The sequence below is a fragment of the Leguminivora glycinivorella genome, chromosome 25, assembly GCF_023078275.1.
Source record: "Leguminivora glycinivorella isolate SPB_JAAS2020 chromosome 25, LegGlyc_1.1, whole genome shotgun sequence".
NCBI lineage: Eukaryota > Metazoa > Arthropoda > Insecta > Lepidoptera > Tortricidae > Leguminivora > Leguminivora glycinivorella.
In genome coordinates, this window is record NC_062995.1 from 7,669,946 (window position 1) to 7,694,462 (window position 24,517).

Below are 24,517 nucleotides of genomic sequence, written 5' to 3' on the forward strand. Positions count from 1 at the left end.
CTACCGGAATGGTGATTGAAAAAATACAACATTCATGAATCGTTTGTGTTCTATCATAAATTAAATATATAAAATGCGACCGCCTAAGAACACTACACCACACATAGATGGCGCTACAAAAAAAATGTCTTGTAGCTTTCGATTATCTCGTAGATGGCGTTAAGTGTTACTTTTGACATAGATTTATTAGACACTTAACGCCAATCTACAAATAATCGATGGCAACAAGGCATTTTGCGGCGCCATCTATGTGTGGTGTAGTGTATGCGCGTTCTTAGGCGGTCGCATTTTAATGTATGGGATGGTGTGATCTTCTTATACTTAATCTATGGTTGTATTGTATTGTTGATTCAAGTTCAACAGAAATTCACTGGTTATTAAACAAAATCTAATACATTTTTTACTTGACCGCTTCCACCAAAAGCAGTAAGCTATGAGCTATCGGCCATAGAAACGAACAAAAGACAGTCTCACGTGTAAAATATCATCGCTTACTCGCTGGTCGCTATGGGTGGAACCAGTGCCTAATGTGGATTTTCTGTATACAAGGGTTAAACAAAAATTACAGAAGACTTTTACAACCCTTTTCTTTACAATCGATCAATATTTGAAATCATTTTTTAATAATAGTCTTCATAAAAGGTTTAAGATGTTATTTTTATTAGAAATATCCTGATCGAGTGAAATAAAAAGGGTAGATCCACGAAAAAGTAACATGAGTCACGACTTCATGGATTGTTTATTTGAACTACAGCTGCAAATGAAAGTATCTATGCATATATCGGGAAAGTAACACTTATTTAGAGATAGATTATCACTTGAACTTAATTCTTGAATAAATGAACATGCCATAAAATCGTGACTCACGTTACATAAGATCGTGACTCACGTTACATATAATCGTGTTACCCTAAACAGTTTTTTCAAAGCATGAAAGAAACCCGAGATATTGAGTTAAATATAACGATTATTATGTCTTTTTTGTTCTCAATATTTCGTGTAACATTCCTATATTCCATTTTGAGTAATATTACAATTCTGTATATGACATTCGACAGACATACAATGTCTTTTATTTTTATTTTAGCGGTTCAAATACATATTTACCAATTAAAATTTTGTAACTTTTACCGGATCCACTGAGCGTTAGCAGCAATATACCATAATCTGTTGTTTTTTTTTAAAGTGGTATTTAGCAACAGAGACTTTGACAAGCCACTTTCATCACTAAAAAAGCGACAAATTAAAAAAAAATTAAGCTAGAGGCTGAAATATAATGAAACTATTTTTTTTTTACTCGAACCTAACGCGCTCGGTATATAGCTGCTAACTCATTATGAACGCGTGGCTGCTGCGGTAATACTGGGTGTTTGTCCGTCTGTCTGTCTGCTACCAGCCCAAATGTCACTCGTAGTGTTTCTTGCGATCCATGTCCTCATCGGAGCGGTTCATGGGGTGGTCTGTGGACAAGATGTTTGATTAGACAGAGGACACTTATTACTTATAAACTTGTCAGTAAAATGTTTAAGGATTCCTATAGGCTCTGGAGGGCGATTTTTGAATCTCGCATACGGGATTTTGTCACTAAAATACCGGTTAAAAACGGTGACTTGCTTATTATTTTCAGTGACAATTTTCTGAATTCGATCGCGTGAGACTCAAAAATCGGCCCGCTGATTTAGCATTCGTTTTCCTATAATGTTCGGGCGGGAAAGCACGATAGCGGGATAAAGGCTATCAGGTCAGGCCGTCCTTTTCGCACTATTTTTTAATGAATATTCTTGCATGTTAAACATAGAGGAATACGTAAGGGAAGAGTTGTAACTCCATACATCAGTAAATGCAAGTTATTTGTAGTGACATCTAGCGTCAACCACGCGTCAACTAGCGTAAATTATCAGTACTGCTACTTGTCAATAGATGTCGCGACGAACAAAAAGTCTAATGCTCAACAATTTTTAGCGAATATCAGTTTTAGGTTTAAAGATCTTTATTTCTCAAAAGAATATTAAAATATTCACTAACATGAGACATGCATTTTAATAATATTGTTTTGTGGCGAGCGTTCATTTAACAACTTTTTTTTCAATTTCTTCTGCTTGTAATATAAGTTGTAAACTGTTTTAATATTACATTTTTGGCTGTTGAAACTTAGTGCTGCGTAGTGGTGATAATTTACGCTAGTTGACGCGTGGATGACGCTAGATGTCACTACAAATAACTTGCATATTTTTTAATACCACGTCGGCGGCAAACAGGTACACGGCCCGCCTGATGGAAAGCGGTTACCGTAGCCTACGGACGCCTGCGACTCAAGGGGTGTTACATGCGCGTCACTGCTGTATCGAGTTACAACTATTCCCTTCCTTATTCCTCTATGTTATTTTGACGACCGGTCTGGCGCAGTCAGTCCCTGCCTGCTGCGCCGCGGTCCCGGGTTCGAAACTCGGTAAGGGCATTTATTAGTGTGATGAGCACAGATATTTGTTCCTGAGTCATGGATGTTTTCTATGTATATAAGTATTTATATATTATATATATCGTTGTCTGAGTACACAACGCAAGCCTTCTTGAGCTTACCGTGGGCCTCAGTCAATCTGTGTAAGAATGCCTTATGATATTTATTTTAATATTATTTATTTATTTATAGAGTGTAGGGTGAACTAACCGTGCTGCATTTTGGGTACGAGCACCACGTTCCCGTCGGCCGCTTGCTGCAGCGAGTATTGCGCCGACGACAGCGGCCTCCCCTCTGCGTCGCGGAGATTCTGCGCAACAATAGTTATTTGTTTTACAAGGGGGCGATGTTGTTGTTTAACCGCACGTGCCAATATTGACACCCGAGCAAGCGAAAGACTCCAATATTGTGTGTGTGGAAAGTGGAATCTTGAGCGTCGCGAGGGTTTCAAGGCACGAAGGTTAAACAAACTTTCCCACCGAGTGAAACACAAATTTTTTCACCACACCAACACGAACAAAATACTAACTATAAAACATCAAATTAAATCAAATCCATCAATTTATTCAATACTTATGATTCAAAATCATCATTTATAGGTATATTTTACCAGCCAGTTTAAGAAATCAAGTTAAAATTTGTATGAAGTTACTTTGCACTCTTGTGGATAAAATGCAATTTTGCTATCTGTTTTCGAATAGCAAAGTAAGCCTTTAACAGTTGGTGTGGTGAAAAAAAAATAATCAGATTTCACATGCCAATATTCTACACAATGCGTTATCCCGGCATTTGCCACGGCTCATATTCTTAGCTTGATATGTGTTAAAATGTCAAATATTAATATTAGCGCCATCTAGCTGAGCGTACCCCAAAGGTGTAGGTGGTGTAGGCCACCGTACCTTTTTCTGTATGGTACCTACTGTGGTACGTTTTTTTCTTAGACTATCTGTCTATAAAGAGTTATACAGGGTGATTCATGAGTCGTGAGCAGGAGTGAACAGGGTACTGGGGAGGGTCACGCTGGGCAACTTTCATAATGGGGCAACACTGAATTGTGATTATTTTTCTTAACTATGACTTAATTGATAAGTACTTAATTGATAGCTAATTATCAATTACGTTCTAATTATGACTTAATTGATGATTAACTATCAATTAAGTCATAGTTAAGAAAAAAAAATCACAATTTAGTGTTGCCCCATTATGAAAGTTGCTCAGTGTGACCCTCCCCAGTACCCTGTTCACTCCTGCTCACGACTCATGAATCACCCTGTATATGTCTTTGTGTTCTTTCCCTTTTGTCAGCAAGTGCCGTAAACCAGGTCTCATCGACGAACTTGCGACCATAGCGAAACGTCGCAATCGGTTGCAAGCTTCCCTTGTCAGATGTGTGGCAAAATGTGTCGCTCTCGCATAGGTCTCTTTAGTCATCAAAAGCGATGTCTCTCGGACATTGCACCATAAATCATCTTAAATAGACGCTAAGGCCAGTAGTATGTCTTTGTGTATACTCACTTGGAACACGTGTCTATAGAGAGCCGCGAAGCGTTCCTTCACGCGTTGTCTCTCCGCCGTGAGCGTGTGGTGGTCGCGTTGCGCACTTTGTGCTCTTATTCTACCAGAGTGCACTCACTTGGAGCACGTTTCTATAGTGTACTCACTTGGAACACGTGTCTGTAGAGAGCCGCGAAGCACTCCTTCACGCGCTGTCTCTCCGCCGTGAGCGTGTGATGGTCGCGTTGCGCACTTTGTGCTCCCATTCTACCAGAGTGCACTCACTTGGAGCACGTTTCTATAATTTACTCACTTGGAACACGTGTCTGTAGAGAGCCGCGAAGCGCTCCTTCTGTCTCTTCGACGTGAGCGTGTGATGGTCGCGCTGTGTACTTTGTGCTCTTATTTTACCAGAGTGCACTCACTTGGAGCACGTTTCTGTAATGTACTCACTTGGAACACGTGTCTGTAGAGAGCCGCGAAGCGTTCCTTCACGCGTTGTCTCTCCGACGTGAGCGTGTGGTGTTCGCGCTGTGTACTTTGTGCTCTTATTCTACCAGAGTGCACTCACTTGGAACACGTGTCTATAGAGCGCCGCGAAGCGTTCCTTCACGCGCTGTCTCTTCGCCGTGAGCGTGTGATGGTCGCGCTGTGCACTTTGTGCTCTTATTCTACCAGAGTGCACTCACTTGGAGCACGTTTCTATAATGTACTCACTTGGAACACGTGTCTATAGAGCGCCGCTAAGCGCTCCTTCTGTCTCTTCGCCGTGAGCGTGTGGTGGTCGCGCTGTGTACTTTGTGCTCTTATTTTACCAGAGTGCACTCACTTGGAGCACGTTTCTGTAATGTACTCACTTGGAACACGTGTCTGTAGAGAGCCGCGAAGCGTTCCTTCACGCGTTGTCTCTCCGACTTGAGCGTGTGGTGGTCGCGCTGTGTACTTTGTGCTCTTATTCTACCAGAGTGCACTCACTTGGAACACGTGTCTGTAATGTACTCACTTGGAACACGTGTCTATAGAGCGCCGCGAAGCGTTCCTTCACGCGCTGTCTCTTCGCCGTGAGCGTGTGATGGTCGCGCTGTGCACTTTGTGCTCTTATTCTACCAGAGTGCACTCACTTGGAGCACGTTTCTATAATGTACTCACTTGGAAAACGTGTCTATAGAGCGCCGCTAAGCGCTCCTTCTTCTGTCTCTTCGCCGTGAGCGTGTGGTGGTCGCGCTGTGTACTTTGTGCTCTTACCAGAGTGCACTCACTTGGAGCACGTGTCTGTAATGTACTCACTTGGAACACGTGTCTATAGAGCGCCGCGAAGCGCTCCTTCACGCGCTGTCTCTCGGCCGTGAGCGTGTGGTGGTCGCGCTGTGTGCGCACTTTCCGGTCGCGCACTGTGCGCACTTCGTCTGCAAGCGAGGTGATCTGGTCCAGTTTGCGCTTGCGGCAGTTCTGTGCTGCCACCTGCCGGAGCAAATAGTGGTTAGCAACGTTTTGGGAAAAATCTAGGGCGAGAAATAAAACTCAATATCACCTGTGGCATAGAGGAATAAATACGGGAAGAGTTGTAACTCCATACATCAGTAAATGCGGGTATAGGCATAGTTAAGTGACATCTAGTGACAATCACGCGTCAACTAGCGTAAATAAGTACTATATTTTATATTTTGCTTGTATGAGTGAGATAAGATAGGTTGACTGGTAGCGTTCTTGACAGGCGGTAACTGTGAGGGGGTGGGCCGCACTTTTAGCGGGAACGGGAGTGGCCATACTGTACGATAGTACTCTTTTTTTTTTTTAATACTATGTCGGTGGCAAACAAGCATATGATCCGCCTGATGGAAAGCGGTCACCGTAACCTATGGACGCCTGCAACTCAAGAAGTGTCACATGCACGTTGCCAACCCATTAGAAACTTGTACACTCCCTTTAAAAAGGAGTGCACAAGTTCGAAGGAGGGTTCGGGTTGCCGACGGCTCAAAGGACAATAGACCGAACTTTAGTGCCGTAGATCCTTCCGTCACCAGCACACCGCACCCTCGTCGAGCTCTGGCAGCCTTACTCACCGGTTGAAACACAACATTGAGTAGCGTCTAGTGCTATTTGGCTACGGTGTTCTTTAATTTATGTAATGTTTGGACGACCGGTCTGGCGCAGTCGGTAGTGACCCTGCCTGCTGAGCCGCGGTCCTGGGTTCGAATCCCGGTAAGGGCATTTATTTGTGTGATAAGCACAGATATTTGTTCCTGAGTCATGGATGTTTTCTATGTATATAAGTATGTATTTATCTATTTAAGTATGTATATCGTCGCTTAGCACCCATAGTACAAGCTTTGCTTAGTTTGGGGCTAAGTTGATCTGTGTAAGGTGTCCCCAATATTTATTTATTTTTATTTATTTAATTATACTGTGGTTTGTTCTTACCTTGTTCTTGCCCCTGCGTCGGATATCGCGTATGAGCGACAGCTGCGCTTCACTCAGGTCATGTTTGGACAAGCGCTCGTTGAACTCGTCCATGGGCAAGTTGATTATATCGTGAACCTCCATGGGGATCCCTGGGAAAGTTTATTTTAGGTTAGAAATCTACGAACGTCTACTTGACTATAAACATATAATATGTAATAATAACCTAACCACAAAATTAAAATTTAAAAAACCCCCGACCGTGACATAGTGGACCGATTTTCATGAAACATGGCTAAGAACACTCCCGACTAACTCAGCTTTCAGACAAAAAAAAATTATGTAATGTAAACTTAAACATACCTAATCGCATGTTTGTCTCTCAGAGCAAAATTGTATGTACTAACTTTCAGTGGAAACTGTTTTGGCTAATGTGTTAACATATCGTTGTAGACTATAAGAAATTATGTATGCTGTTTGTTTCCCTAATCAATAAAATAAAAATAAATAAATAAAAATAAAAAAAAAACTAAATCTAAATCGATTCATCCTTTCGGGAGCTACGATGCCACAGACAGACACACACACAGACAAACAGACACACAGACACGTCAAACTTTTAGCACCCCGTCGTTTTTGCGTCGGGGGTTAAAAATAGTGGGAACCGTTTCAGGGCACATGTATTTTATTTAGATTAAAGTAGACGATACGTTTTTGAACACGAATCTGTTAACGGCGCAAGTTATCAGTTAACTTGCATACCCTTTTAGCACACCTCGGACACTGGCGATCAAATATATGAAAGAGGCGCGTTCCTAGCACATAGTCTAAGCTCGTGTAGGTGAACGGGTACTATGCTTGTATGAGTGAAATATGACAGGCCGACTGTTCGCGTTTTTGACAGGTGGTAACTGTGAGGTAACCGAGAGGGGGTGGGCGACACTTACAGCGGGGAGCGAGAGTGGCCATACTGTACGATAGTACTCTTTACTATACTGTGCTTTTAGGGACTAGAAAATATTGCTATTTTGACTGTGACTATCGTTTTGGCATTTCTAGTAGGTACATTAGTAACGTAAATATAACAAATTTCTTCCCTTACTTGTGAACGATTTTGATTGAATATCGCACGTCCTAGGCCACTATTATCACAAAAAAAAATTATTTTTAACAAGCAGAAACGTCTGCTAACGATTCTAAACATTTTTATATTAAAGGAAAAAATGGAAAAATTTACGCTTCCGGCGGGACTTGAACCCGCATCATTTGCAATCCGTGCAAGGCTCTTAACCAATTGAGCTACGGAAGCAACGCCGGACATCGCAAATCCCACGACGTCACCCCAAGACGTGTGTACATAAGGAAAGGCATGGAAGGATTTGCGATGTCCGGCGTGGCTTCCGTAGCTCAATTGGTTAAGAGCCTTGCACGGATTGCAAATGATGCGGGTTCAAGTCCCGCCGGAAGCGTAATTTTTCCATTTTTTCCTTTAATATAAAAACACTATTATCACTTTCACTAGTTTAGTAGAAGATCAGGTTTTGTACACGCATTTATTTACGGGGTAAATTATCAGATAAGCTGTCTGTCTGTTTGTGTGGTTGTCTGTCCCAGAACGGATGAACCGATTTCGATTTAGTTTTTTTTGTTTGAAAGCTGAATAGGGAACTAGACTGTAGTTAAAATAAAATATTTTATACCACGCACGAAATAAAGCATCAGATAATTATAAGAAAAACATGGACAGAAATTATTTTTAAATACAATTTCTATTTAATAAGTCAGGTAGAAATATATTAAAGTAACTGAGTTGACCGTGACGTCACTCAATTCGATTTCATATAAATTCCATATTAGCAAGTCGTTCAAATTCGTTTTGACAGTTCTTGAAAAGAAGCCGATTTGACTAGGAGGCAAGTAGCCTATTGGTCGGGAGTGTTCTTAGCCATGTTTCATGAAAATCGGTTCACTATGTCGGGGTTGTTAACAAAATTTTCATTTTGTGGTTAGGTTATTGCGTCGGGGGTTAAAAAGAGACAAGTAGATTTTTTTAAATTATGAGTGGGCTTACTCTTGACCACAGACTAGCCAAAGGCAAAGACGTGGCCTACGATGGAGTGAGCTCGCCCAGAAGATGCCTGTTCACTCTTGATGTGAAGGTTGCCGGGTTATATGAGCTCGGAAATATAGCCGCCGGCAAGGAATTCCACTCCTTGGCAGTGCGCATAAGAAATAAAAAAAGCAAAGCGCTTCGTGCAAATTCGCGGAATATCTACCAAGAAAGGATGGAAACTGGTCGTGCGTCTAAGAGTCCGATGGTAGAATGGGGACGGTGGAATAAGCTCGTGTAGCTCTTGAGCACACTCCCCGAAGTGCAACCTGTAAAACACCGACAGACTGGCGACTTTCCGCCGATGGGCCAAAGACTGTAGCTTGGCCGTTAGCTTCTTGTCGCCAATCATCCTCGTGGCTCTGCGCTCCACTGAGTCCAAAGCAGCGAGTTGGTATTTGGCTGAGCCGTCTCACAGGTGGCTTCATCAGATTTAGCCAATGCGGTAAGTTCGCAGTACAACGCTGTACGTACCCAGTGCTTTAGCCCGTTTCTCGTCTCTCGACAGGTGTCCGGCGCCGGTGCTGGACCCGCCGTCCGACACGCTGCCGTCCGTCAGCCGTCGGACTGCAATTAATACATATTATTGAATACGTGTACTGTGCGCGTTTTTATAGCCGATAGCAAAGAGGATCAAGTATTATAGAGAGTTAATGTCAAACAGCCGATCCCCACCCCCGCCATCCATACAAGCCGATTCCCACCGGCTTGCCTAAAATTGATTACTAGTAAAGTACCTAATGTAAAAGAAGGTTTCTTTTTCCTCAGTATTGCCTAGCAAAAATTTTCACCAGCCGCCACTGCTGTCAAAGTAAAATATGTAATCACAGAGCATAGACTGCCATCTCCCGACAAAGCTTAAAACTTTAAAACCTCAGTTTTGACAATTTGGCCCATATTCTTAGCTTGATATGTGTTAAAATGTCAAATATTAATAGTAACGTCAACTAGCCGAGCGTCCCCCAAAGGTGTAACTCCATCTAGGCTTCCGTACCTTTTTCTATATGGTACTGAGGTAAGTTTTTTTTCTTAGACTGTAACTGTCTATACGAAGTTACATATTTTACGGAGTTACATTGACAACCGGTGACCCTGCCTGCTAAGCCGCCGTCCTGGGTTCAAATCCCGGTAAGGGCATTTATTTGTGTAGGCGTCATCCATATATTACGTCACAGTGTAGGGGGGTCATACTAAATGTGACAATCCCTGTTAAAGGGATACAAAAAAGCGTGACATAGGGGGAGGGGTCCAAAAACCTGAAATTTGGTGTGACGTAATATGTGGATGATCCCTGATGATATTATATTTGTTCCTGAGTCATGGATGTTTTCTATATATATATATATAAGTATGTATTTATCTATTTAAGTATGAATATCGTCGCTTAGCACCCATAGTACAAGCTTTGCTTAGTTTGGGGCTAAGTTGATCTGTGTAAGGTGTCCCCCAATATTTATTTATTATTTATTTATTTATATGTCTGCCGATAGTTACTAGCTCGCGGTGGGACCAGTGCCTATTGCATAGGTATATTTATTGATATTAATAAGTGGGTCTCACCTCGCTTGTCTCTGAGCGCGGGCCTCTCCGGAGCGAGTCCTGGCGCGGAGTACGTGTGGTTGTGTCGAACGCGTTCCGGTGTCGCGTAAGCGTACCGAGCCGGCCCAGTTGCTAGTCCGTTCTGTCGTATAAACATATTATACTTAAGAAAATATATCAAATATCTCAATTTGAAAATCAAGCTTTTATCATTGACAATGACTTGAAAATAGTTATTAAAACTTGGTTAAAATAATATGACTCAGATAAATTATAAATTGAAATAGATATCATACACGAAAGAAGAAACGGACGGAGGGAAACGGGCGTGTGGTCTAGTGGTAAAGACGTTAGCCGCGTAAGCTGAGTCTACCCGGGTTCGATTCCCGGCTCGGCCACCAGTGGGCCTTGCCGTTTTTTCTTTCGTGTATGATATCTATTTCAATTTATAATTTATATATATAGTAGTGTGACGACTTGAAAAAGCTTGACTTGGCTAGTCTGTGGCCAAGAGTAAGCCCATTTATAATAAAAAAAAGAACAAATCAAAAATATTCAATAAAATAATTTGATTTGTTCCCTAGTTGTATTGACTCAGATAATTCAAATAAATTTAAATACTATTAGTGTGTGTGGCGTGACTCACGTGAGTGTGTGCGTACGTGAGTTCATGTAGTGTGTGTGTGTGCGCACGTGCGTCCTGCGTGAGTGTATGGGTGCGTGCGTGAGTGAGTGAGTGAGTGGGTGAGTGGGTGAGTGAGTGAGTGAGTGAGTGGGTGAGTGAGTGAGTGTGAGTGAGTGTGTGTGTAGTGCAGGTCTACCTGTAGCAGCGCGTGGCTGGAGTGCGCCGTGTTGAGGTCGAGCGCGGGCGCGACGGCGGGCACGGGCGGCGGGTGCGCGTGCGTGAGCTGCCGCGCGCCAAACTCCACTAAAGAACATAAGTAGTCTAAATTTCATGACAATTTCACAAGAAATCATAGAGGAATAAGTAATGAAAGAGTTGTAACTCCATACATCAGTAAATCGTCACTACTTAGAAAAAAATCTCGTATCTCACGCTGTTCCTCAAAGTTAAAACACAGTAAGTCTATATGCATTCCATACATACTTACTACAAATTTCTTATCATTGACAGACGAAGATACAAGTTTATTTAAAAGTAGTGACGAAATACAAGTTATTTGTAGTGACATCTAGCGACATCACGCGACAAATAGCGTAAGTTATCAGTAACACTAGGTGCCAACATTGTCTCGTCTGCCAAAAATGTAATATTAAAACAGTTTATTAATTCAGAAGGAATTGAAAACAGAGTACTGATTAATACTAATATAATATTAGCTAAAAATTGTTGAGCATTACACTTTTTGTTCGTCGCGACATCTATTGACAAGTAGCAGTACTGATAGATAATTTATGCGGGACCAACGCTGAAATCGCGAAAAAAACGGCTGTTTCATACATTTCGACTGTCATGATGGCGCCCATTTCTGCGGAACAGCCAAATTTCAACGACGATTTAATAGGGGACTGACAAAGCCCATACAAATAAGCGTACCCCTGAAATGTATGGTCCTTTTAGGGCCGGTTGCATCAAACCGTCTGTAATCGTTAAAGCGTTCGTTAAATTTTATTGTATGGGAAGCTCCATAGACGTCTGCTGCGTGACGATGATGTGTCTGTCAAATGTGGTTGATGCAACTGGCACTTAGGCTTAAGACGCCATCTAGCGCTGTTTCGCTGCCTGGAAGTGGCTAGAATCATATTTACCCCAAATATTTTGCGTGTTTTTATTTTTTATAAGAACAAATGACATATTTCTTTATTTTAATATCATGATATCACGTCAATACACATTTTGATAAAAAAAAATTGTAGGCATCATCAGTGTAGTTAAGATAGTATTTAATAGGTGGCGCTAAAAAATTGAGGTATGATTGAAAATCATATATAAATCATCCTTGCTATAGAGAATAACTTACCATTGTGCATATGCATGTTTTCATGTGTGTACGCCTGTTCCGGGCACTCGTATTTGACGACCGCCGGCCGCGGCGTGAGGTTCTCCATAGATGGCGCTGGTTGGTTTTGCTCCTGTTGACATAATGGAAAATGATAATTATTGGATTTTTCTAAATGTTACTTTCTCTTGGTATGTGTGTTATGAATCTAATATGAAAAGTTTTTAACTAGCGTAAATTATCAGTACTGCTACTTGTCAATAGATGTCGCGACGATCAAAAAGTCTAATGCTCAACAATTTTTTAGCTAATATTACAATAGTATTAATCAGTACTCTGTAGTCTGTTTTCAATTTCTTCTGCTTGTAATATAAGTTGTAAACTGTTTTAATAATATTTTTTGGCAGACGCGACACTGTTGACACCTAGTGTCGAGTAATGATAATTTACGCTACCTGGCGCGTGATTGACGCGTGGATGACGCTAGATGTCACTACAAATAACTTGCATTTACTGATGTATGGAGTTACAACTCTTCCCTTACTTATTCCTCTATGTTCTATACGGAGCTATTTGCGTCTTTGATGATTAATATATTAATTTAAAAAAGTGAATTTAAGGTAAATGAATTGAATTCTGTACCTGGAAGCACCGTTTTCCGAACATGTGATGTTTCTTCTGCGGCTGGTGCGAACGCTCGCGCCCGTACGAACCGTCGTAAGGCCGAAACTTAGAGCTGGAATCAAAACTTTACTTAGCTTGCTGCACAGATTTCGAACGGAATATATATAAAGATATACATATATAAGGTGCTCGTGAGGAACCCGCAGAACTTAAGACGAAACGGTAGCGAAAATGCTAAAATGGAAAGGAGCCCCCCTTTCAACTTGGGAATTTTAGTTAAATATACAAGTGTTATTAACTAGGTTTATCGAAAAAAATTGTCCATTAAGAACAACTCAGTCAAAAGATACCTATTTTAAAAAATCTTTAAAATCGAGGTTCCGCTCTTGACTCTTTCCTCCTTCAAAACTTAATCAATCGGAACGAAATTTGAGAATCTGAATAACAATTAAATAACTATGTCGGACCGTTTAGCTTTGAGTATCACACCTTTTCTTGCGCCACAACGAAAAAGGCCGTTTTTATTGGAAATTTTTGATTGGCTCTAGAATCTTTAAAAAGCAGAATAAAAAAAATCAAAACGGTCCGACACAGATAAAAATAATAAAAATCTGTGTTGAAAAAATCATTGCTTTCAAAAATCATTATCTTCAAAAACCAGGGAGGAAATAGTCGAGAGCGTTTGTATGGAGAATTGACCCCTACCGTATCGTCTTAACAGCGTATTCCTGATTGTATTTTAAGAGTAAAATGTCATATACAATGTATTATTGAGTTTATTAAACTTTTCCGGATTTCGCCTAGTTTCAGAGTTATTGCCAATAAAAAAAAAACATGTAATACAAAACAACTCAGACTTATATTGACCGGGATATAAACCGTGATTACCTGTTCCACCACCATCACCATCGCACCATCGAGACTATCAGACCATCGAGTGTGAATGCGACCAGTGGTAACGCTGAAAGTGAACGCAGCCGACGCGCGCGAAGGAGGGTAGATCGCGCGCTGTCCACGCAACTTTGACATCCACACGCCTTCGTCAGTTTTCCGTGATCATGATGCATGTAACTGCGTCGAAATATCGGGAGCTCGACAAAAATCAAAAAGGTAAACCCGGTCAATATAAGTCTAATGAAAACTCTTAAAACAACTCAGTACAAAAGGCCTTTTTAACGACGTTGATGCGCCATTATGGGGCATAGTCTCACAGTCCTCATTGATAGATGCCAAATAGTGACAAAAAAACTTTTTTTAGGGTGCGCCAAAGTTCATATAAAATTGTTATATAGATTATTGGTAGTCCGAAAATGTTTCTCATACAATTTTACATTATAACGATCATTATTTATAACAATTTTATGTTAATAACTATCGTAACTTCGAATTCTTATGTTCATAATGTCATTCATCATAAATACGTTTTATACTAATGTTTATGTTTATATACTTATTGATCATAACGATTGCGAGTAATATAATTTATCGTTATATTATTGTTAACAGAACAGACATCACATGTGACAGTCCAGTTAGGTGCGACGACGAGCGTAGCGAGGAGGAGCGTGTTAGGTTGACCGTGAGCGAACCAGAAACGAATTTTTAATGTAAATTGTATATATCACTGTAAAAACTTCAAGCGCGCTTCTATAAATGGCACAAGTTTTTCATAGAACTTCCCCAAAACTTTTTAAATAATTTTATGATGAATGATTTTCTTAAACACAAAATTATGAACGTTATTAAATATTTGTATAGAATTTATGATTAAAAATTTTCGACTAAATGATTATTATGAACAGTGATAGTAGTACTATTGATAATAATGAAACAAAATTATGATAAGTAAAATTATGAGAAATGATCATTCGGAGCACAAATCGGTATAAATAATAATTTTATAACAAATAATTTTATATGAGCCAATATGGACCCCTTTTTTAGCATTTTTTTTGTGGCGCCATCTACGTTCTTAGGCGGTCGCATTTTAATGTATGGGATGGTATGACCTTCTTATATTTAATCTATGATACAACTAAAGCGGAAGAACGACAGCCAAACGAACCTGTGGAACTCCTGCGCAGAGTCGCTCCCGTCGCACCACTCGCCGTCAGAAAGGGACGGCACGCGTTCCGAGCCCATTGACGACACGGCGCTATCCGACGCGGAATCTCTCTCTGAAATATATGAGATTATTAAAAAAAATCACCATAGCTACTCTAAGAACAAAAATATTTGGGGAAAATATGATTTTTACCACTTCCGGGCTGCGAAACAGCGCCATCTAGTTTTAACCCTGTAAGGCCCGTACATTTCTAGGGTACACTTTTCTGTATGGGCTTTGTCAGTCCAGTATTAATATGGTCCTCGTTTTTAACCCCGACGCAAAAACGAAGGGGTGTTATAAGTTTGACGTGTCTGTCTGTCCGTCCGTCCGTCCGTCCGTCTGTCTGTCTGTCTGTCAGTCTATCGGTCTGTCTGCATGTGTGTGTGTCTGTATGTGGCATCGTAGCTCCCGAACGGATGAAGCGATTTAGATTTAGTTTTTTTGTCTGAAAGCTGAGTTAGTCGGGAGTGTTCTTAGCCATGTTTTATGAAAATCGGTCTACTATGTCGCAGTCGGGGTTTTTTTTAAATTTTAATTTTGTGGTTAGGTTATTAAATAGAAAACATTTATTATTTTTATTATTTTCCAGCACAGGTAGATGATTCATCGGAATGGAATATAGATAAGGATAAAAGATCGGAAGTGGCAATCTGTGATAAAATGTGGTTTGATTAGTGATTCTGACACCTAAACGCGAAGTCACGGTTAAGGAGGCAGGCAAAGATAAGGGAGTTACCATGATGTACTAAAGACGTTCAGTTTAGGTTGAGAGAAAAGGACAAAGCTATAGCAGTTACATAGCTCCGTCCCTCTCTCTCAACCTAAACTGAACGGCTTTAGCACGTCATGGTAACCCCCCTGTTCACAACGATTTTAATAGCCACGCCGCGAGACGACTAAAAAACGAATTAGGTTTAAAGATCTTTATTTATCTCAAAAGAATACAGAACATATTCACTTACATGAGAATTGGTACTATTTTATCATGCAACTATAAAAATATTCGATGAGCGCACATTATATTCTTATTTACAAAATACACTTATTCTAAAACTTAAACTAAGCTTATTTTTTTTTTTTTTTTTTGTAAAAAACGAATTAGTCCGTCAATTAGATTATCAAAGAATATTAGACATACCTGTGTGGTGACGGGTTAAGAATTTAACCACCCCTTTCTTCCCGTGGGTGTCGTAGAAGGCGACTATGGGATATGGATTAAATTGTGGTGTAGGCGAGAGGCTGGCAACCTGTCACTGCAATGTCACAGTTTCGTTTTCTTTTAACCCCTTATTTGCCAAGAGTGGCCCTGAAGCTTTAGTAGTTTCATGTGCTCTGCCTACCCCTTTATGGGATACAGGCGTGATTGTATGTTGTTGTTATTAGACACGTATTTTTTCTTTTTTCTCGTAAACGAAAAATGACGACGGTACAGTGCGTTGAAGTTTCGCGTGACGTCACGCCTAGGTACAATTTTTACTTAGAAGTGACGTCACAAGCCCCCACTACAGAACTTTGATGCTCTATACCTTTGTATTTTTTCATTAATTAGAAAAAGCGAAAAATATGTGTTTAGTATTTTTGGACGATTTATCTGACGGACTAAACAGAATGCCTTTTTTTATGTAGTCGTCATCCCTATGGTTCTATCTATCTATTTAGCCTTTTCTTCTGAACATGGTCTAGTGTTTATGATTGTTTGTTTAGATGAAGTCGCGTAGTTCAGTGTGCCTGTTGGCATAGGCCTCCTCCAGCTCTTTCCAGTATTTCCTCTGCCTGGCCAGTCCAGTCCAGAAAGGCCCTACAGTCGTTATAATTTCGTCCTCCCATCGTTTGAGTGGTGGGCGTTGAGCTCTTGAACCATCTCTGGGGTGCCACATGAGGACTTTTTGGCTCCATTTTTTAGTCTTACATCCCTATGGTTAAGTCAACGTCATAATGTTACGTCGTCCAGATGGATAGTTGAACCTTTTCACCTTTTTAAAATTTCATTTAATAATTAGTTTAGTAGGTAAAAGCGAAGAGGATCGAGTAGGTATATAGAGAATTACTGTCAAAGTAAAATGTGTGGTCACTGACTGCCATCTTTCGAGACGGGCTTGAAACTTTTGATCCTCAGTTTGGACAATTTGGCCCATATACTTAACTTGATATGTGTTAAAATCATCAAATATTAGCACCATCTAGCCGAGAATCATCCAAAGTTGTAGCGCCATCTAGACGACAGCACATTTCTTTTGATGGTTCCGAGGTATTTTTTCCTAGTTAAACTTTATAATATGTCTATACGGAGTTATATACTCGTATCAAAGACATAGAAAAAATCACAAAAGTAGAACTTTATAAGGACTTTCTAGGAAAATTGTTAACTTGATAGGTTCAGTAGTTTTGAGAAAAATACGGAAAACTACGGAACCCTACACTGAGCGTGGCCCGACACGCTCTTGGCCGGTTATTTTTTTTTCTCTAGGGCTCTGAGGTACGTTTTTTTCTAAGACTTTATCCGTCTGTACGAGTTACATAATGTGTCCGTATTTTTCTCAAAAACTACTGAACCTATCAAGTTAACAATTTTCCTAGAAAGTCCTTATAAAGTTCTACTTTTGTGATTTTTTTCATATTTTTTAAACATATGGTTCAAAAGTTAGAGGGGGGGGGGGCACGCACTTTTTTCCTTTAGGAGCGATTATTTCCGAAAATATTAATATTATCAAAAAACAATCTTAGTAAACCTTTATTCATTTTTAAATACCTATCCAACAATATATCACACACAATATACCTCATGGAATGAAAAAAAATTCAGCCCCACTTTACATGTAGGGGGTACCTAATAAAACATTTTTTTTCCATTTTTTATTTTTGCACTTTGTTGGCGTGATTGATATACATCTTAGTACCAAATTTCAGCTTTCTAGTGCTAATGGTTACTGAGATTATCCGCGGACGGACGGACGGACGGACAGACAGACATGGCGAAACTATAAGGGTTCCTAGTTGACTACGGAACCCTAAAAAGTACTGGTGACCTGGATGGCGTTACACCTTTGGGGAACGCTCAACTAGATGGCGCTAATATTAATATTTGACATTTTAAGACATATCAAGCTAGGCCAAATTGTAAAACTGAGGTTCAAAAGTTTTAAGCCAGTGTCGAGAGATGGCAGTCTATGCTGTGATTACATTCGCAAGAGTGTTTGGCACGTGATGCAGTCCTGCTATACTTTATCTAATACCTAATCATTGAACACCACACCTACCGACTGTGATGTGGCGTGTTTACTATAATATAACAATACCTGAAGCATTTTTGGCAATGTCACCGTTAGTTGTCGATTTTTTTAACCCCCGACGCAAAAACGACGGGATGTTATAAGTTTGACGTGTCTGTCTGTCTGTCTGTGTGTGTGTGTGTGTGTGTGTGTGTGTGTCTGTGGCAACGTAGCTCCCGAACGGATGAACCGATTTCGATTTAGTATTTTTGTTTCAACGCTGAGTTAGTCGGGAGTGTTCATAGCCATGTTTCATAAAAATCGGTCCACTATGTCGCGGTCAGGGGTTTTTCAAAATTGTATGCAGCGTTGGGTGTCAGATAGCTGATCTAGCACATAAGTGGCGCGACGGTATCTCATCGAGACATATCATCCTCCTTGCGTTATCCCGGCATTTTGCCACGCCTCATGGGAGCCTGGAGTCCGCTTTGACAACTAATTCCAAGATAGCGTAAGGCACCACTTTTACGAAAGGACTGCCATCTGACCTTCCAACCCGAAGGGTAAACTAGACCTTATTGGAATTACTCCGGTTTCCTATATTCTGTTTAGTCCAGTCAGATCGTCTAAAAATACTGAACACATATTTTTAGCTTCATCTAATTAATGAAGAAATACAAAGATATAGAGAATCAAAGTTTCGGAGTGGGGGCTTGTGACGTTACTTTTAGGTAAAAATTGTACCTAGGCGTGACGTCACGCTAATCTTCTACGCACTGTACCGTCGTCATTTTACGTTTACGAGAAAAAATAAACAATATGTGTCCAAAATTTTTTTTATGATCTGACTGACGGACTAAATAGTTTTTTTTAGTCGTCTCGCCTATTGCTCTTACCGGGATTCGAACCCGGGACCGTGCGTAACAGGCACGCGCTAGGCCAGACCGGTAGTCGTCGGGAGTCGGCTACTATTGAACTGCGTAGGCAAGAAGTCAGTACTGACCGGCAATCATCATGTGTGAGTGGTTATGCGGCGCGTGGTGACCGCCAGCGGCTCCATCCAGCATTCGCATAGTGTACATGCCTGCAACAAACACGTCATGTTACTGAGGAACAATGCAAGCAATAACAATAGTATTATAAATCTATATATATAAAAAGAAAAAACTGACTGACTGACTGACATATCAACGCACAGCCGAAACCGCTGGTCCTAGAGATTCCAAATTTGGCACGTAGGTTCCTTATTGGGTGTAGAGAGCACTAGGATTTTTCAAAATTCACATCTTTAGGTGGTGAAAGGGGGGGGGGGGGGGGGGGGCAAAGTTTTTAAGTTTGAATAAGATGGCGCCACAAAAAATGTCTTGTCTTGTAGCTTTCGATTATACTTGTAGATATGTGTTTTCTCAAACATGCAATGAAATATTGTCTTTACGTTCCTTAAAATGGGCTGGGAAGTATCGCTTTTTGGGCGCAACAACTCGAGAGGACTGTAAAGGGATTTCATATTATTTTTCAGGCCTAGGCCTGCAAAGTAACTTTTTTTATAAAATATTGTCCTTTAGAGCATTTTTTTTTATTTCATTGTATGTTTGAGAAAAGCACTATACATGCCTCGGCGTGAAAACGGATTCGGCCTCGTATCCCTATCCGGCCTCGCTCGCACGCTCGCTCGGCCGTATATACCCACTTGGCCGGAAATCCTCATTTTCCCGGCCTCTGATGTAATGTACTATTTATCACACGATGGAGATTTATAATTTTGAACGAGTAATAAAAAAAGTAAGTTTAAATCAAAGACATATGTAACTCCGTAATCTCCTTATAGACGGATAAGGTCTAAGAAAACAATGTACCTCAAAGCCATAGAGAAAAGGTACGGTGGCCTAGATGGCGTTACACCTTTACAGGGAGAACGCTCGGCTAGATGGCGCTAATATTAATAATTGACATTTTAACACATATCAAGCTAAGAATATGGGTCAAATTGTCAAAACTGAGGTTCAAAAGTTTTACGCTCGTGTCGAGAGATGGCAGTCCATGCACTGTGATTACACATTTTACTTTGACAGTAACTCTCTATAATAATACTCGATCCTTTTTGGTTTAAATAAAAATTGTTCAACTATGTTTTCGTAACACTTTTTGGGTACTTTGTCTAATTACAATTCTAAAAGTATGCATATTTTTTCTGCATTTCACATCATTACATACGCTTTTTTATCGCACTGTTATCGTTATACATGAGCTGATTATACAGTATGTAAACTAACGAAAACCATTTACTGTAACCCGTAAATGTCAGGTGATACTGAGAAACTTTTACTATGGGACCAACACCCAAAACGCGAAATAAAAATTTACTCTCCCATAGGAAATACTTACTATAAAATAAAACTACCTATGAAACTGTCAGAAGATATTTTCGTGATTTCGGGGTTGATCCCATAGTAAAAGTTTCTCAGTATCACCTGGACATTTACGGGTTACAAGTAAATGGTTTTCGTTAGTTTACATAGTCAATCCGTCGCTCCGTTTTGCCGTGAAAGACGGACAAACAAACAGACGAGGATTTTCGCGAGAACAATCTCACCAACAATATTTTTTCTAAGGTGGTACATTTTATGTTTTTCCTACTCTGAATCACGAGCCCTTTCGATCTAGGACAAAAAATAAGAGACAAAAAAATGGTCCCAAAATTTTCTATTATTTTGCATACTTTCCACTTTGTAACCGCTGGGTGTTTGAAAATGGTAACGAAGTGGAAAAATAAAATTTTGGGACGCTTTTTTCCGCCTAGTAGGATAAAAACGGCTCGTGATTCTGAGTAGGGAAAAACATTAAATAGTAGTAGGTATATTTATTTTAGAAAAAAGGCTTTTGAATATTTTTTTTCACGAAAATGCCCAGACCACAGATTTCGGGAGATAGGTCATGCCGGGCGATTTGTATAGAATACGCCTGTCGCAAGGTCTGCGCAACCCACACAAAGCACCAGTAATTGTAAAGATAATGCACGCACACACCTAATCCACACACACTTGTAGCTGGACGCTCTATTGCGCAATACACGCGCATCATTTCAATGTATGTGTACACGCGAACGATAAGCGAGCGCGATCGCGCACGCACACAACGATAAATAGCGGGAACGCCTCACCTCGTTTCCGAGAAAAATGTCTCACTGAGTGAATCGTTTTGTACACCGTTCATTGCGGCGCAAAACACTACACTGTTTACAATATGTTCCTTGTGTAGCCGCAATGTATAATGAACGTTTTAAAGCACAAGCAAACGTAAGGTTACATGGTACAACTCGGAGTATTACGTTGAATTCGTGTTTTATGTGAAATAAAAGAAATAAATAGTATTTACCTATGAAATGTTATCCTATCGGCTTGGAAATTATTCAGGTCACTGCGATGTTTGCAAGTTATTATTGCACACTTCGGCATTTTTGATAAAACTCGTTTTTCGTCGGTGAACAGCGCGCGTGTACACTCGATGACAGCGGACGGCGAACTGGCGGCGGTGTAGGCCCAATGGGCCTACATCTGCGACCAGGCCGCGCGCGGCTTGTCCTCTCTATAGAATTTTTTCCTCTGAGGCCCAGACCCACACACTACTGTCCCATTTATAATATTAGTATGGATATATCATATATTTATATGATTATAATATTATTATGACTTAGAATCACCAAAAATATTTTTAAAGTAGATTTTTAAGTAATCAGGCAAAAACAACACAGTCATGTTAACCTATTGATTACGAGTATCTGGCATCAGGTAATTCTAATTGAAAACAATATTTTCTGACATTTAATTAAGAGGCATAAAGTTCATTATGCTTGTGATTCATTCGACATGAAGTAAGCTTCCTATTCGATGACGTCACTACATCGCTGACAGCGTTGTCGGTAGCCAAAATAAAAAAAAATTACACACATTTTGAATCGAAAATACGTAGTCATCATACACTTTTAATACCCAAAATTTATAAATATTGTTTTTATATGTCAAATACTATAGAAGACAATTTATTTTGCCAAATTTGATATGAGTCTAGTCTAACCCAGCAACCTTCAAATCAAGGTTGAACAGGCATCTTCTGGGCAAGCTCACTGCATCGTAGGACACGTCTTTGTCTTTGGCTAGTCTGTGGTCAAGAGTAAGCCCATTTATAATAAAAAAAAAAAGAATCCTATTGTCAGTGTCAAGTGTCAATGAAATAAATAGAACACTGCAGATGATATTGATTGATAAATGTCAAAAACTTACAAGTCAGCTGTTTCTTCAGCAAATGTTCGAAAACCCACTTTGGCAGCATAACGCTTGCTATCTTAATTTTGTTTTCCAACAGATAAAAAAAGTATGTGTTTCGGATATACGCGCGTTAGCATGTGTGCGTGACGTTCGAATATCACAAATATGGAGATTTAAGGATCACGAAATAAGGTTGAATGTGTTCATGCTTGATTATTTTGTCTTGTAATGGTTACAGTGATAAAAAAATATGCTGACATCGTATGACTAGTATAAATGGGGCCAGAAAGTACGTCATGATTACATATGTTAATACTGAAGTCTAGATAGCGCTGATAGTGAACAAAATTCGTATTTGTGCTTGTACGGTTGCTATTTGCCATGTAGCGAATCACGGGGGCTAGATGTGATTGGCAACTTGGCTGAGGCACCCAAAGGTCTGAAGTATATTTTTAAACGGCTTATTAAATAGATAATTATGTATTTGTTTACAGGACGATAAGATTGTGATTCGACAATAATTAACAATAATCAAAAAACCTTAATTTAAGTAATTAATATAATATTATGTAAGGTACAACGGGGCAAATCTCGACTGGGGGCAATAGGCTAGTTTCCTACAAGTCAAAACAGCATCTTTTAAGAACTGTCAAAACGATTTGCTAATATGGAATTACTATGAAATACTGAGGAGTGACGTCACGGTCAATTCATTTACTTTATATCTTTCTCTTTGACTTATTAAATAGAAATTATGTTTAAAAATAAGTACTGTCCATATTCTTCTTCTAATTATGTGGTGCTTTATTTCGTACACAGCATAAAATATTTTATTTTAAGTATAGGAAACTAGCCTAGTAAAGTGATCATTTTTTTCCATTTCACTATGATGTTGGAGTTCTACATGTATCCCACTGAACACGCATACCATATATAACCGGTGGACACTCTATTTAATAATGCAAACATTGTAAAACATGGAAAAAATGGACAAGGTACATTTGCCCCCCAGTCGAGATTTGCCCCGCTGTACCTTAGGTAATTGGGTGTATTCCAAAGTAAGCAAATACTTTTCGCACCTTGTTTGCCGACTGTATGTCAGATAATAAGTATGATAATGTTCAAAGTCATTCAAATTCCAAATAACATGCATGATTTCATGATTTGTTTGGACGCATAAAATAATAGATTTGGGAAAATGTGTACATTTTTTAATACTGCGTTAGTGTCGTTAGTGGCAAACAAGCATAAGGACCTCCCAATGATAAGCAGTCGCACTAGCCTATGACCGTACAAAACCTTCGTTGAGCTTTCTTTGGCATTTTAGTAAATGTATGAGCCTGTGTGGTGACGGGTTAAGAGCCTGTGGGGTGACGGGTTAAGAATTTCCACCACCCCTTTCTTCCCCTGGGTGTCGTAGAAGGCGACTATGGAATATGGGTTAAATTGTGACGTAGGCGAGAGGCTGGCAACCTGTCACTGCAATGTCACAGTTTCGTTTTCTTTCAACCCCTTATTTGCCAAGAGTGGCACTGAAGCTTTAGTAGTTTCATGTGTTCTGCCTACCCCTTTATGGGATACAGCGTGATTGGTATGTATGTATGAGATCAATCTGTTTACTCATGCATTACACGAGTATGAGTTGTAAGGTCTAACATAACTATAAGGGGTTGAGTCACTCAGATTTTCAGGTATTCGAACTCAAGGTCAAAACTTTATAGGTGTTTTAACTACTTTTTCCGATAGTAGCAAAAAAATACTTGACTGTTCGCTGTAATTATATTTTTTTTAAATCGTGTACTCTATGAAGTCTAGCAATTCAATGTTGTCAGTAGAAAAGGGCGGCAAATTTGAAAAACGAACTCTCGAAAGTTTAGCAAACTTTGAATTTCTCCGTTTTGCATTGACGAATTGTTTTGCAGACTATCCATACTAATATTATAAAATGGGAAAGTGTGTGTCTCTGTTTGTTTGTCCGTCCTTCACGGCAAAAGCGGAGCGACGAATTGTCGTGATTTTTAAGTGGAGATAGTTGAAGGGATGGAGAGTGACATAGGCTACTTTTTGTCTCTTTCTAACGCCAGCGAAGCCGCGGGCAGAAGTTAGTCTGTATATAAATGGTTTGTTAATTGACAACTTACCATCATATAACTTGTAGTAGGAACTCAAGTATTCAGCAGGATCAGGGTACAACAGGGGGCTCGGCAAAAATGGCGGCAAGTACGGCGCGCCGTACGCAAACAGGGACACAGACATAGATTCATTATAAACTCAGATTATCACTCCAATCCTTAACTATTTCTACACTAATACTTAACAAAACAAGTCAGACATCGTCCAAAGTTGCTCA

General features: G+C 39.9%; 1 protein-coding gene across 1 annotated transcript; it reads right to left on the bottom strand.

Annotated features, from left to right (window-relative positions):
* Positions 1-1,199: 1,199 nt before the first annotated feature.
* Positions 1,200-24,423, bottom strand: LOC125239380 (segmentation protein cap'n'collar-like). Its single transcript, XM_048146945.1, has 12 exons — positions 24,309-24,423; positions 18,906-18,986; positions 14,652-14,763; positions 12,605-12,698; positions 11,984-12,095; positions 10,823-10,929; positions 10,023-10,143; positions 8,937-9,029; positions 6,374-6,504; positions 5,240-5,413; positions 2,669-2,768; positions 1,200-1,460 (listed from the first exon to the last, which is right to left on the bottom strand). The coding sequence occupies exons 1-12, from the start codon at positions 24,421-24,423 to the stop codon at positions 1,405-1,407; spliced, it is 1,296 nt and encodes a 431-aa protein (XP_048002902.1). The 3' UTR covers positions 1,200-1,404.
* Between the last annotated feature and the right edge of the window lie 94 nt (positions 24,424-24,517).